At 41.4% G+C, this 16,483-nt stretch overlaps 1 protein-coding gene across 1 annotated transcript; it reads right to left on the bottom strand.

Annotated features, from left to right (window-relative positions):
* Positions 1–9,924: 9,924 nt before the first annotated feature.
* On the bottom strand, positions 9,925–14,682 carry LOC142169619 (uncharacterized). The gene is made up of 2 exons (XM_075231508.1): positions 13,972–14,682; positions 9,925–9,948 (listed from the first exon to the last, which is right to left on the bottom strand). Exons 1-2 carry the CDS (start codon positions 14,680–14,682, stop codon positions 9,925–9,927), a joined length of 735 nt encoding a protein of 244 aa, XP_075087609.1.
* Between the last annotated feature and the right edge of the window lie 1,801 nt (positions 14,683–16,483).

Below are 16,483 nucleotides of genomic sequence, written 5' to 3'. Positions count from 1 at the left end.
GGGCACTATATTGCGAAAACGACCTTTGTTTTGTGATTGGATTGAATCCTTATATCCGTATCGTAATAACGGAGCCATAGCAATAAGAATCATCGAATTCCGATGTCGTATGAGAGAGTTATGCTCATTTCCGTGTCGGACAAAATTGCTGGTTTATGGTGCGAAATTTTGTTCTTTGCGAATGCGAGAGAGGTTCCGCGAGCACGAAGAAGGATTTCTGGGTTGACTGGTCAACGCAAAAAATTTCTCTTCGCGAACGCAATGGTCTCCCGCGAAGGCGATGAAGAAAAATCATCTCGACAATATTTTAAACCGAGAATTTTAGTATTTTGGGCATATCTTGAGTTCTAGAGCTCCGTTTGAGGTGCTTTTCGCGGTGTTGTTCTCGTATCAACAAGGGGGTAAATATATGACTTTATTTTGATATTTCTTCATGATTATTTCTATTGGTTATTATTTTTATCCGTGTTTGGATTGCAGAAATTAGGATTTTGAGCCCCAAAGTTGAGAAATGGTAAATCCTTGATTTGAGGTCGATTCATGGACGAAATTGGATGATTTTATGGATATAGACCATATGAGTTATGGGTAATATTTATTTTTAATAATTTTCGGAATTCGGGCATGTGGGTCCGAGGGTTGACTTTATTGACTTTTCGAGCGGAGTTCAGAATTGTTATAAATTGATTAATTATAAGCATTGGAGTATATTTTGATTGATTTGCACGTTGTTTGACTAGTTTCAGGATATTTGTCTTTGAGTTGAGGTGTTAGAGAGGCATCGGAGCCGGTAATGAAACTTCGGAGCGAGGTAAGTCTCTTGTCTAACCTTGTGAGGGGAAACTACTCTCTAGGTGATGTAATTGTTATATGCTATTAGTTGTGGATGCTACGTACGCGCGAGGTGACGAGAGTCCATACGTAGCTAAAGCATGTTTATGTCCGGGTAGACTTAGGACTTTACCATGTAATATTTGAATTCATTCTGCTAGCTTAATTAATTGAAATCATAATTGAACTTTATTTAGAAGTATATACTTATATATTAGGCTGAGATTTATTACCTTGAGTAGTTGGCAAGTTATTTGACAAACGGTAAAGGTTATACTCACCTTGTGTTCATATACTGTACCATAAGCTCATGTCTCGTAATTCAATAATTCTATTCCTTTCTTGTGGAGCGGGCCGAACGCCTCTAAATACTCACGAGATTTTTCCTTTCACTGATGCCTTGCATTTTATATGGTATTTCTTATTTATTTGATATTGGCACTAGGTATTTTCTCAGCTGTTGAGATAGAATACGAGATGAGGAATTGATATCGTTTAAAGAATTTTTTGGAGATAGTGTTAGTTACATGTAATAAAGAAAGTAATCCATGTAAGTCAAGTTCATTATGGTAAGAGCCTAAGTATCCCCAGCAGAGTCACCATGCTGTCATGTCCCGTTTTTTCGTGAAAGCGGGCTTTGACATTGCGACAACTCCTTTGAGTAGGATAAAATATTAAAAAAGAGAGTTGCCACCTAACGATTTTTAAGGTGCGTTAGGGCACCTATTGTGCAGATAACTCTGTTTGACTACTCAGTGCTACCAAAGATCGGGTAAGGGATCAAATTACCTAAAAGAGAAGGTGTTAGGCACTCTTCGAGATCCACAACTGTGGGTCCCGGTCGAACTTAAGACTGCGTGGATTATCATTAGGCGAGATGATTAAATAAACAAAGAGAATAAAAGGTCAAAGAGTTTCATTATAACACAATGAGAATTAGTACAAATCTTAAGGACTACAAGGATACAACTATAATGGTCGATATTAGATGACTAAGTGTATAAAGAGAAAAGGGGGATCCTAAGTTTTTTAGCCTAAAGGATCACCCCGTGCAACATAAATAATACTTTGCAAATCCTTTTAGATAGGAGTTTCTCATATTATTCAGCGGGCACAGACTATCATCTCATGCTACCCGATTACTATGTTAAAGTTGTTTACTTAAAGCATTCTAATTCAATTCCATGTCGCGTCTTATGCGTGCACTACTCGTCCCATGCCTATGGTCCAGGAGGCGTTGGACCTCTATTTGGGTAGTTCTAGACTTTACTTAGGCTGCTCAAAATGATAAAACTAAGCGACATTCAAAACAAATAGGACTTCACTTAAGGACAGTTAAAGGCTCAAGTTAGCCTCCACACTTAGACAATAAATGCACGCGAATAGATTTCTATGTTAGGCACTAGATAGTTTCAGAATTGAGGCAAATTGAAGTCGTTAAGCTCTATAGGTATGGTTTTTAAATAACTACTCAGTTTAAGAGTATCCGGTACTGTTATGCTGTTTATTGAAATTACAGATTATAAGTTATTAAAACCTATAGACATGGTCTCTAAGTGATTTACGCAATAGGGGGAATGAAAACCATTGGAAATACTCAGAATTACTCGTATTTGATCCTATTAGCATGATTTCTAAGCGAATAGCAGTATTTTATAGCTAGGTTCTAATAATTGGCAGTTGAAAACTAATTCTGTAACACTTCGTCCCTATAGGCATGTTTTCTAGGCGAGTAATAGATATAAGAGTAACTGATGAATCAATTAAGAACCTATGGACATGATATCTAGATGAGGACCAGTAGAGCATAAGCTAGTATAATCCTATAGGCATGGTATCTAATGAACATGCTGCCGTTATGCAAATTGAAGGACAGTTATTGGCATTTGTTTCCAATAGGCATGCTGTCTAGTGACACATAACAGTAGACATGGGAATAGATAGAGTATTTAAGTTCATACTTTGATAGTAAACAAGTTGTGTGAGTGTGTGATTCCCCTAATGGCATGATTTCTACTAGTGTACATAAAAATTTAAATAGCATATAAGGCAGGTTGGATAAAATAACAAGTAAATCATACGAATCCTATAGGAATGTTTTCTACCCTTTCATGCAAACATTGGAATATACCGTTTTCCCAATTTAACTAACACCCTAATTGTTTATTACAAAATTATTACAGACCAGATGAGGAATATAAGTGCATATATTACACAAGAAATTATAGTAGGCCTACAGCAGGCCCAAAGGAGATACCCAGTATTGCCTGGGCCTTCAACAAACCCCTTCTTCGCAAATAGCATGCCCAGATCCAAACATGGGACTATGCCCATCAGCACAGCCAAAAAATCATAGAGGAACTCAATCCAAACCCAACAATTACAAACTACCCATATGACCCAAATATTGAATTACACATAAATCACTTACACAATCCAGTTTGCAGATTATGCCAATAATGTGAGGAAGAAAAGCTAAATGCCAGAGACAGCTCAAATTCCAACAGCAAAGAGAGTGATCAAATAACCCCAAATCCTAGTGTGTCAGAGTTCACAAGGATCTCAAATGGACCTCGAGCAGTGCTCACACTAGGGAGGTTAGTCTCATGCAAAGAGGGGAGACAATGCTTAGTCTCATACAAGGAAAGGCAATGCTTAGCCTTATACAATTACTGAGGCAGTGCTTAACCTCATGCAAGAAATGGAGACAATGCTTAGTCTCATTCAAAGAAAGGCAGTGTTTAGCCTTATGTGATTACGGAGGCAATGCTTAGCCTCATGCAAGAAATGGAGACAATGCTTAGTCTCATGCAGAGAAAGACAGTGCTTGGCCTTACGCAAGAAAAGCAATGATCAGCTGCGAGAGAGTAAAGTATTTCTTAGCTTGATGTGTCGCCATGGAGGTACTGATTTTGCTATGCGTATGTATTTGCGAATATTACTGTTGTGTCTATCGTACCTGCATTCAAAGGAAGATTGTAAATTTTTGATTCCTTGCTTCGCCTTTACTCCTGTCTCGAGATCCTATTTGAGTTACCCTAGGTAACGTCTGGCTGTCATAGAAACAAAGTTTTCAAAACAATATGCGTGCATTTGACAAATTATTTGTGAAAATATAATTATTTGAATTTTAGTATGTGATATCAAAGAATTTAGATGGACGGGTGACTGTGACACATTTCAGAGACATTGCAACCTCCCTGCCTTAGATTTTGAGGGCTCCCCTCAAAATTCTGCCCCAGTTTAAATGCAATACTTTTGTATGTTCCACATATGACAAAGTAGGCTAAACTTGCAATCTTGTCCCAATTTCCGATCGTGGGGAAAATGAAGATTTTATAAAGATGTGACTGAACCCATAGGGCTGCCTACGTATTCCCTTTTAAACAGGAATCAGGTCAAGCGTAGTTCAGTTACATCAAGTGAAGAAATATAAACAATCCTAAACATAGTATCTCTTGACTGCGTCTGAGTTGATAGGTTTTGGCCAAATCTCTCCGTCCATTTCTGAAAGTATGAGTGCTCCTCCTGTTAGTACTCAATGAACCATGTAGGGACTTTGCCAGTTGGGTAAGAAGTTCCCCTTGGCTTCATCCTGATAAGGGAAGATCCGCTTTAGCACCAACTACCCCAGTGTGAATTGCCTTGGTCTGACCTTTTGTTGAAAGCTCTTGCCATTCTGTTCTAGTAGAGTTGACCGTGACATACTGCATTCATTCTCTTTCCATCAATGAGAGCCAGTTGTTCATAGTGGCTCTGTACCCATTTTGCACCGCTGAGCTCGGCTTCTTGTATAATTCTCAAAGAAGGGATTTCTACTTTGGCAGGAATAACTGCTTCAGTGCCGTAAACCAACAGGTAAGGAGTTACCCCAGTTGATGTGCGAACCGTGGTAAGATACTCGACCAGAGCAAATGGCAACTTCTCGTGCCATTGCTTGTAATTATCTACCATTTTCCTTAGTATCTTCTTGATGTTCTTGTTGGCAGCCTCTACAGCACCATTCATTTGCGGCATGTATGCCGTGGAATTCTTATGCTTGATCTTGAAAGTTTCACACATGGCCTTCATTAGGTCACTGTTGAGATTGGCGTCATTGTCGGTGATGATTGACTCTGGCATTCCGAGCCGACAAACAATGCGATCCCGAATAAAATCTGCGATGACCTTCTTAGTTACAGCTTTGTAAGATGCGGCTTCGACCCATTTTGTAAAATAATCTATGGCCACTAGAATGAACCTATGCCCATTTGAAGCAGCGGGTTCGATTGGACCGATGACATCCATGCCCCAAGTGGAGAAAGGCCGGGGTGCACTTGTTGCATTGAGTTCATTGGGTGGCATTCGTATCATATCAGCATGTATCTGGCATTGGTGACATTTCTGAACATACTTGATGCAGTCTGTTTCCATAGTCATCTAGAAATATCCTGCTCTTAGTATTTTCTTGGCTAAGATGAAGCCATTCATGTGCGGTCTGCAAGTTCCGGCATGTATTTCCTCCAGCAATCTGGATGCTTCCTTGGCATCGACACACCGTAATAATCCCAAGTCAGGAGTTCTTCTATACAAAATTCCTCTGCTTTCAAAGAAATGATTGGCTAATCTTCGAAGCTTGCGCTTCTGAGTATGGATAGAGTGCTCTGGATATTCTCCTTTTGCCAAATATTCCTTGATGTCATGGAACCACGGATTTCCATCGCTCTCTTCTTCAACATGAGCACAATAAGCTGGCTGTTTATGAATTCCTATTGGGACAGGATCGATGAAGTTCTTGTCTAGGTGTTGTATCATGGAAGATAGAGTGGCCAATGCATCTGCGAACTCATTTTGAACTCTCGGAACATGTTTGAATTCTATCTTTGTGAACCTTTTGATCAGCGCTTGCACACAATGCAAATATGGCAATATTTTGATGTTCTTTGTGGCCCACTCTCCTAGAGCCTGGTGCACCAAAAGGTCTAAATCTCCGATTGCCAACAGCTCCTGAACGTTCATGTCAATGGCCAACCGGAGTCCCAAAATGCAGGTCTCATACTCCGCCATATTGTTGGTGCATGGAAAGCTGAGTTTTGCAGATACCGGATAGTGTTGGCCGGTCTCTGATACCAAAACAGCTCCAATACCTACTCCTTTAAAGTTTGTTGCTCCGTCGAAGAACATTCTCCAACCATCATATGCTTCAGTGATATCTTCTCCCACGAACGACACCTCCTCGTCGGGAAAATACGTTTTCAATGGTTCGTATTCTCCGTTTACGGGATTTTCTGCCAAATGATCTGCCAATGCTTATCCTTTGACCGCTTTCTGAGTTACATAGATGATGTCAAACTCACTCAGTAATATTTGCCACTTTGCTAACTTACCCGTAGGCATGGGCTTCTGAAAGATATATTTCAGTGGATCCATACTTGATATGAGATATGTAGTGTATGCACATAAATAATATCTCAACTTCTGAGCTATCCATGTCAAAGCACAGCATGTGCGTTCCAGCAAAGAGTACCGAGCTTCGTAGGGTGTGAATCTATTTGCCCAGATAGTATATTGCCTGCTCCTTTCTTCCAGTTTCATCATGTTGTCCCAAAACGCAACCGAAAGCTCCATCCAGTACAGACAAATAAAGCAGCAGTGGTCTTCTTGGCTCTGGTGGGACCAGAACAGGCGATTTGGATAAAGACTCCTTGATTTTGTCGAAGGCTTTCTCCATTCTTCAGTCCAACTTGTTGTAGCATCTTTCCTTAGCATTTTGAAAATCGACTCACATATAACGGTTGATTGTGCTATGAAGCAACTGATATGATTAAGATGCCCTAAAAAGCTCATCACATCTTTCTTATTCTTCGGAGGTGGCAAGTCTTGGATTGCTTTGACTTTTGATGGGTCTAGCTCAATTCCTCTACGACTGACGATGAATCCTAATAATTTCCCGGCAGGGACTCCGAAAGCACACTTTGCAGGATTCTGTTTCAGGTTATATTTTCGAAGCCGATCGAAGAATTTCCTCAGATCCGTTATGTGACCTGTACTCCTTTTGGATTTGATGATAACATCATCCACGTACAATTCTATCTCTTTGTGTATCATGTCGTGAAAAATAGTTGTCATGGCTCTCATGTAGGTGGCTCCGGCGTTCTTCAGACCAAATGGCATCATTTTATAACAATATATTCCTCATGGCGTGATGAAGGTTGTCTTTTCAGCATCCTCCTCATCCATCCAGATCTGATGGTACCCCGCGGAGCAATCCATAAAGGATTGGAGTTCATGTTTGGCACAGTTGTCGATCAATATGTGTATATTAGGCAACGAGAAATCATCTTTGGGACTTGCTCTGTTTAGATCTCGGTAGTCAACACATACTCTGACTTTCCCATCTTTCTTCGGAACTGGCACGATGTTGGCCAACCAAGTCGGGTACTCGACCACTCTAAGAACCTTGGCTTTGATCTGCTTTGTGACCTCCTCTTTTATCTTCAAACTCATGTCCGGCTTGAATTTACTGAGCTTCTGCTTTATCGGTGGACATGTAGGATTAGTGGGTAATTTGTGAGCTACTATAGATGTGCTCAAACCCGTCATATCGTCGTAGGACCATGCAAAGATATCTTCATATTCTTTTAGGAATCTGGTGTACTCTTCTTTCTCTGACAGTGATAGATGAATGCTTATACGTGTTTCCTTCACCAGTTCGGAATCCCCTAAGTTAACTACTTCAGTTTCGTCCAAATTGGACTTTGGCTTGTTTTCAAAATTTTCCACTTCTCTGGCGATTTCCTTAGGTTTCGTATCATCTTCCAGGTCTTCTGAATCACTATCCTTTTGTTGCGTTGTCTCATTACATATCACAGTCACAGGTTCATCGGGACAGGTAATAATAATGTTGTAAAAAGAGAAAATGTAGAGAATAATAGTAAATACAAAAGTAGCAATGCATTAATTGAAATCTTTAAAATGTTAACAAATGCGGCTCGATGACTCGAGCAATTATTTCAAAGCAAAATAATGAAAATGTCTCAAATGCTTAAAAATAATTGATGCTAATCTGCCAAGCTACCCAGGAACTCGACGGGCCCGGGATGGTGCAGCAGTCCAGTTTTGAGAACAGCTAGTATGCACGAACCAACCAGTTGGGAATGGGAATAATCAAAAGAAAGAAAAAGCAAAAGGTAACGAAGTTAGTAAGGAATATTAAAAGAGTGTTTGTGACATTAAAACGTGTTTCACAAAGTCATGCAATAATTCGCGTCCTAATTTGGGGACCTCATTGTGCCCGAGGTAGGCCTAAGCACACGTAGACTTGGAGAAAATTGATGTCAACATTTGCGTCATTTCATTAATGCCAAAAATGTTTACGCAATAATGATCAACACATTGGCATATTTTCTCCAAGTAATGCACATAGTATGATAGCGTCCATTGGGATTGTGGAAATCCCGTCGGACTTTGGACGAGGTTCATCTTAGCGGGTTGTTATGTTAATAACGTTCCAACCCGTACTAGGTTTAGCATGATGCATGTACATTTCAAATTGGAGTAGGGTTTCTAGAATGGTCTAGACTGGTACTCCCAAGTAGACAACTTAAGAGGGAAAGGCACGGGACCGTCGATTACACCGCTGATTGACTAGTCTACCGCAAATAAGCCATTCCGATTTTAAAAAAAGGATAATTTTGGAAGAGCGCGGACACTCATCAAGCGTCGCTATGTTGATAATTGGCACGAGTGGAGTATGATATGGAGCATGCTTTACGCAGAGATAATAACACGTTGTCAAGTATTTGCACGATAAATATGTAAAAGCAGTAAATACAGTAGTAAGGTAAAACATGAAAAACATAGAAAAGAAAGACAAAAGGAAGAAGTCAGTTCGTGGAGTATATGCGAGAATGTAATAAAGCAAGTAAGAGAGTAGGGATGGGAGAGGCCTGGTATGGCAATTTTGACAAGATAAAATAGCGGTCATAGCAAGTAAAAGTGAATAAGGAGAAGGGATATACATGTCATAACAGATTTAAACAAATAAAGGTGAACGGAGAAGGGATGTGCATGCCATAACAAATTTAAACAAATGAAGGTAAATAGGGGAAGGGATATGTATGTAATAGAAAATTTAAACAAATAAAGGTGAAGAAGGGATGTACATGTAATAAAGAAAGTAATCCACGTAAGTCAAGTTCATTATGGTAAGAGCCTAAGTATCCTCAGCAGAGTCGCCATGCTGTCGCGTCCCGTTTTCTCGTGAAAGCGAGCTTCGACATTGCGACAACTCTTTTGAGTAGGATAAAATGTTAAAAGAGAAGAGTATCCACCTAACGATTTTTAAGGTGCGTTAGGGCACCTATTGTGCAGATAACTCTATTTGTCTAGTCAGCGCCACCAAAGATTGGGTAATGGCTCAAATTACCTCAAAGAGAAGGTGTTAGGCACTCTTCGAGGTCCACAACTATGGGTCCCGGGAGAACTTAAGACTATGTGGATTATAATTAAGCGATATGATTAAATAAACAAAGAGAATAAAAGGTCAAAGAGTTTCATTATAACACAATGAGAATTGGTACAAATCTTAAGGACTACAAGGATACAACTATAACAGTCAATATTAGATGACTAAGTGTGTAAAGAGAAAAGGGGGATCCTAAGTTTTTTAGCCTAAAGGATCACCCCGTGCAACATAAATAATACTTCGCAACTCCTTTTAGATAGGAGTTGCCCATATTATTCAGCGGGCACAGACTATCATCTCCTACTACCCGATTACTATGTTGAAGTTGTTTTTTTAAAGCGTTCTAATTCAATTCCAGGTCGCGTTCTATGCGTGCACTACCCATCCCATGCCTATGGTCCAGGAGGCGTTGGACCTCTATTTGGGTAGTTTTAGACTTTACTTAGGCTGCTCAAAATGATAAAACTAAGCGACATTCAAAACAAATAGGACTTCACTTAAGGACAGTTAAAGGCTCAAGTTAGTCTCCACACTTAGACAACAAATGCACGCGAATAGATTTCTTGTTAGGCACTAGATAGTTTTAGAATTGAGGCAAATTGAAGTCGTTAAGCTCCATAGGCATGGTTTTTAAATAACTACTCAGTTTAAGAGTATCCGGTACTGTTATGCTGTTTATTGAAATTACAGATTATAAGTTATTAAAACCTATAGACATGGTCTCTAAGTGATTTATGCAATAGGGGGAATGAAAACCATTGGGAATACTCAGAATTACTCGTATTTGATCCTATTAGCATGCTTTCTAAGCGAATAGCAGCATGCTTTCTAAGCGAATAGCAATATTTTATAGCTAGGTTCTAATAATTGGAAGTTGAAAACTGATTCTGTAACACTTCATCCCTATAGGCATGTTTTCTAGGTGAGCAATAGATATAACAGTAACTGATGAATCAATTAAGAACCTATGTGCATGATATCTAGATGAGGACCAGTAGAGCATAAGCTAGTATAATCCTATAGGCATGGTATCTAATGAACATGCTGCCGTTATGCAAATTGAAGGACGGTTATCGGCATTTATTTCCTATAGGCATGCTGTCTAGTGACACATAGCAGTAGACATGGGAATAGATAGAGTATTTAAGCTCATACTTTGATAGTAAACAAATTGTGTGAGTGTGTGATTCCCCTAATGGCATGATTTCTACTAGTGTACATGGAAATTTAAATAGCATATATGGCAGGTTGGATAAAATAACAAGTAAATCATACGAATCCTATAAGCATGTTTTTTACCCTTTCGTGCAAACATTGGAATATACCGTTTTCCCAATTTCACTAACACCCCAATTGTTTATTACAAAATTATTACAGACCAGATGAGGAATATAAGTGCAGATATTATACAAGAAATTATAGTAGGCCTACAGCAGTCCCAAATGAGATACCCAATATTGCCTGGGCCTTCAACAAACCCCTTCTTCGCAAATAGCATGCCCAGATCCAAACATGGGACTATGCCCATCAACATAGCCAAAATATCATAGAGGAACTCAAGCCAAACCCAATACTTACAAACTGCCCATATGACCCAAATATTGAATTACACAGAAATCACTTACACAAACCTAGTTTGCAAATTATACCAACAATGTGAGGAAGAAAAGCTAAATGCAAGAGACAGCTCAAATTCCAGCAGCAAAGAGAGTGATCAAAGAATCCCAAATCCTAGTGTGTCAGAGTTCACAAGGGTCTCAAATGGACCCCGAGCAGTGCTCACACTAGGGAGGTCAATAGAGAGAGTTTTGGTGGCCTTGGCTTTCAGCCGGCCAAGAGTGATAGATCCAGAATAGTGTAGGTGACAAATGAGAGTGAGATGACAGTGATCAAGTGATAGAATTTAAAGAGGTGTACTTATATATTAGAAGCAGGCATAGCAGGGGCGATTGAACAAAGAACATACAAGCAAAGAGAATCAACAAAAAATTCAAAGGACAGGTTGATATCACAAGTTCAAACACTGAGCATATTGGGCAGAAAATATTTTTGTAAGAAGTAGGGGAATCAGGTTTTCTGAGACTACAAGATTAACATACAAAGGTGCACAATGCCAACGAATCTAAAGTAGAGCACTAACTTAAAGAATTTAAAGCCTAGGGGTCCAAATTATGTTGAATATCCATCACAACACCAGCAAGTAGACATGCCAACTTATATCACTAAGATAAAACAATACCAAACATTAGAAGGAAACACATGTTAAGATGGCTACTCTAAAGGTCCCAACTAATCACTAGGGGATACATGATTAGGCAAACCTAAGACATAATGAGTGACAAAATAGCATGGGAGCAGGTCATAGCTAGAGTGAAGGTCTTAACAGAGATTAGGACACATTATAGATACGAGTCAGTCATTACAGGAACCCAGAACAAATCAAGGAAGCAAACTCATGCCACACAGTAAATGTAAACATTCAGGTACCAACACATTAGGCTAAACGAACTTAAGAGGGTCCAAATTATTCAAGTTAAGCATAAACATATCTCAGAACTGGCAGATTTAGGTAAAATCAAGTGCTAAAGAAGTTCAGATCACAAAATGAGTTTAATGCCAACAAGGTTGCACATAGAGATGGTCTAGAAACACATTAGGTCATGAAATTTCAGAGGTATGAATATGCAAATCATGAACACAACAAAAACAATAATGACGACCCAGTGAAATCCCACTAGTGGGGTCTGAGGAGGGTAGTGTGTACGCAGACCTTACCCCTACCCTAAGGGAGTAGAGAGGTTATTTTCGAAAGACCCTCGGCTCAAGAAGATGAAAAGAGACAATATCAGTATCACCAATAGAAACCATAGGAAAAATAACATCATGAAAATGAGAAAGTAGATGCAAAGCAAACGCGATAGACAATACATAGACCCGACACTATGGAAAACAAAAGAGTAGTAAGACACAACCTTGCCACTAGTTGACATCGACAAAAACCCTACCAGACTAGCCTCACAAAGGTACAAAGTAAGGGAGACTCAACTATGTACCTCATAACCTACAACTCTAATACTCGACCTCCACAACTTTCTATCAAGAGCCATGTCCTTGGAAATCTGAAGCCTCTCCATGTCCTGCCTGATCACCTCTCCCCAATACTTCTTAAGCCGTCCTCTACCTCTTCTCGTATCCTCCAAAGTCAGCTGCTCACACCTCCTTACCAGGGCATCTGGGCTTCTCCTTTGTACGTGTCCAAACCATCTGAGTCGCGCTTCCCGCATCTTTTCATCAATGGGAGTCACGCCCACCTTCTCCCGAATATCTTCATTCCTAATCTTATCCATTATAGTGTGTTCGCACATCCACCTCAACATCCTCATTTCTGCTACTTTCATCTTCTGGATATGTGAGTTCTTAACAGGCTAACACTCAACTCCATACATTATAGACGGTCTAACTACCGCTTTGTAAAATTTACCTTTGAGTATCGGTGGCACTCTCTTATCATACAAGACTCCAGATGCTAACCTTCACTTCATCCATCCCACCCCAATACGGTGTGTGACATCCTCATCAATCTCTCTTTTCCTCTGGATAACCGACCTAAGGTATTTGAATTTGCCACTACTTGGTATGACGTGTGATTCAAGCCTCACTTCCACGCCCACTTCCCTCGGCTCAGTGCTGAACTTACACTCCAGGTATTCCATCTTCGTCTTGCTCAGCTTGAAACCCTTAGACTCAAGGGCATGTCTCCAAACCTCTAACCTCTCGTTAACACTGGTTCGCGACTTATCAATCAGAACTATGTCATCGGCGAATAACATACACCATGGCACCTCCCCTTGAATATGGTGTGTTAACACATCTATCACCAGGGCAAATAAGAACGGGTTGAGCGCAGAACCTTGGTGTAACCCCATAACAACTGGAAACTGCTCAAAGTCGCTTCCTATAGTCCTAACCCGAGTCTTAGCCCCATCATACATGTCCTTAATTGCCCAAATATAGGCAGGCGACGAGCCTTTTGCCTCTAAGCATCTCCAGAGAACTTCTCTAGGAACCTTCTCGTACGCTTTCTCTAAATCAATAAACACCATGTGCAGATCCTTCTTCCTCTCCCTGTACCGTTCCACCAACCTCCTAATAAGGTGTATAACTTCCATAGTAGAATGACCCGGCATGAACCCGAACTGCTTATCGGATATAGACACTGTCCTCCTCACCCTCGTTTCAACCACCCTCTCCCAAACTTTCATGGTATGACTCAGTAATTTGATACCCCTATAATTGTTACAACTCTGGATATCACCTTTGTTCTTATACAACGGAACCACCGTACTCCACCTCCACTCTTCCAGCATCCTCTTCGTCCTAAAAATAACATTAAACAATCTAATCAGCCACTCCAAGCTTGCTCTACCCACACACTTCCAAAATTCAATCGGAATTTCGTCTGGCCTGGTCGCTCTACCCCTACTCATCTTACGCATAACTCATACGACCTCCTCAACCTCGATGCGCCTGCAGTCCCCAAAGTCACAGTGACTCTCGGAATGCTCCAGTTCACCTAGCACAATATCCTGATCCCCTTTTTCATTCAGAAGTTCATGAAAATAAGTCTGACATCTCCTCTTAATCTGAGCGTCTTCCATCAATACTCTACCATCGTTGTCCTTGATGCATCTCACTTGGTCCAAATCCCGGGCCTTCCTCTCTCTCGTCTTCGCCAGTCGGAATAATTTCTTCTCTCCGCCTTTTTCCCCCAGTTCCTCGTACATACGGCCATAGGCTGCAGTTTTAGCCTCCGTGACTGCCAGCTTTGCTTCCTTCCTAGCTACCTTATACCACTCCATGCACGCCCTCCTCTCCTTCTCACTTGTGCTCCCTACTAATTTTAGATATGCTGTCTTCTTTGCTTTCACTTTACCTTGGACTACTTCATTCCACCAACAGTCTCCTTTGTGCATGCCAGAGACGCCCATCGAGGTCCCTAACACTTCTCTCGCAGCCTCCTTTATACAGTTTGTTGTTGTCGACCATATAATGCTCGCATCACCACTTTTCCTCCAGGCTCCCATAGCCAACAACTGCCCCTCCAACTCCTGGGCTTTATCCTTAGTCAAGGCACCCCACCTCATTCTCGACCGTCCGCAATCGAACCTTTTCCTTCTCTTTAACATAATACCAACATCTATCACCAATAGCCTATGCTGTGTCGTGAGTATCTCACCCGGAATAACTTTACAATCCTTACACAGCCAATTGTTACACCTCCTAAGGAGGATATAGTCAATCTGAGTCGTCGCCACAGCATTTTGGAAAGTAACCAAACGCCCATCCCTCTTCGGAAAGCTAGAGTTCGCAATCACCAACCCAAAAGCCTTAGTGAAGTACCTCATCTGTTCCTCTCCCCAAAATCGAAGCCTCCATACACCTCGCCATAGCCGCTTGCGGTCGACCCAATATGACCATTGAAATCCCCTCCTATAAATAGCCTCTTAGTAGGCGGTACTTGACGCACAATCTCATATAACCCCTCCCAGAATCATTGTTTAACCTCCTCATCCAGGCCCGCATACGGGGCGTAGGCGCTAACGATGTTTAGGGTGCACTCTCCAACCACCAACTTAATAGTCATCAATCTATCATTCACCCATCTAACCTCAACCACCGACTCTCTAAGTTCCCCATCCACCAAGATACCCATTCCATTCTTACCCTTCTGGACTCCGGAGTAACAAAGCTTATACCCGTCCGCATCTCTCGCCCTGGACCCTACCCACCTAGTTTCCTGGACACACGCTACATTGACCCTCCTCTTCCGGAAGATCTTTGCCAACTCTATAGACTTACCCGTCAGTGTACCTATATTCCATGACCCAATTCCAACCTATAGGCACCCTTGTTCCCCTTACCTCCCTTGCCTGCCTTCCCCCTAACCCCTCCCCCCACCCCCACCCTCCACCCCCCGAGGACATGACCTCACTCGGCCATCCCAGACCATAACCACTATACCTATGGCAGACTAAAGGAAATCACTAACACACACTAAGTAACAGACCAGAGTAGAAAAAGATATATTGTAACTGCAGGCACGCTAATATGGTGATTAAACTAATACGAACTAAGATGGCAGTAATTTAACTAACACAATGAAGGGAAACAACAAAATGGGAGGTATTAACTCCCGCAATTAGAACTTGGGAATTGTCTTGGTATACACGGCGGTATTGCGGCCACCTTGCACGTTCACGTCCAACTCCTGCGTCGCCCCTTGTTGACAGTCGCCCTGACTGTTATTCACTGTTTGCACATGCATGTCCCGTTCGCCGCTACCACGAAGCCAAACAAGGGGGGAGGGGGCTGTCACCGCTACTACTGGCGAAGTCCCAACCGTAACAAAAAAGGGCAAAGAAGGTAACGAAGAGGAAAGGAGCAGATAAAGGGGGGGAGGGATTACCCGCAACTAAGAATTAAAAATGAAGAAGAAAAGCAAGAGGGAAAAATGCCGATATTGCTGCCCGGCGAAATAGCAGTCGCCAGCAGTGTTGTTGCTCTAGTAAGTATGGGAGTGGGGAAGAGGTAAAGAAGAAAGAGGATAGAGAGGAAGGGGAGGCGTGAAAGATGAGGGGGGAGAGGGGCTTACCTGCTGGTAGGGGTGGTCGCCGGCGTGGGGTGGTCGCCGGCTGCCTGTGAGTGTGTGGTCTGGTTTTTGATCGTTGGGGAGGGGATGAAGCGTTTGGCAGAGAGCGTTGGCAGATAGTGGGGAGGGGTTTTTTTCCAAATCATGAACGCGGGAGAATAAAATTACTAAAGCTAAGGAACTTACCAGTTATCACTTGACAAATAGACAAACAAGATCGAACAAACTCCACACTACTCTGAACGTCAGCAAAGAGTAATAGAACCCAGAATCTTAGTGTGTCAAAGTTCCCAAAGGCTTCAAACGAACCCCGGGCAGTGCTCGCACCAAGAAAAGTTGAAAAATCAAATTCCGGTGGCCTTGGCTTTCAGCCGGCCAAGAGCCAAAGTATAGAACAAGAGAATGAGAGAATAATAGAGTGACAACCTTTAGTTTTTAGTGAATCTCGTGAAAAAAGTCTGTTTCAAAGGGGAATAGGGAGGTGTTTATACAGTAGTAGAAATCAAGCAAACAAACAAGGAAACACTGTAAAATCAAACATAAATAAGGAAATAATA

Source organism: Nicotiana tabacum, chromosome 15 (assembly GCF_000715075.1).
Source record: "Nicotiana tabacum cultivar K326 chromosome 15, ASM71507v2, whole genome shotgun sequence".
Taxonomy (NCBI): domain Eukaryota; kingdom Viridiplantae; phylum Streptophyta; class Magnoliopsida; order Solanales; family Solanaceae; genus Nicotiana; species Nicotiana tabacum.
The sequence above is the reverse complement of the archived record's forward strand: the minus strand, read 5'-3'. Positions and strand labels throughout refer to the sequence as shown.

Bases quoted from the DNA above. Each gene is read 5' to 3' on its own strand.
- LOC142169619 (XM_075231508.1), bottom strand. From the start codon at position 14,682: ATGAGGTACTTCACTAAGGCTTTTGGGTTGGTGATTGCGAACTCTAGC. The intron at 9,949-13,971 runs GTGAGATGCATC...TTCAATAAACAG, and splicing joins AGGCCCGGGATTTGGACCAA to CATAACAGTACCGGATACTC.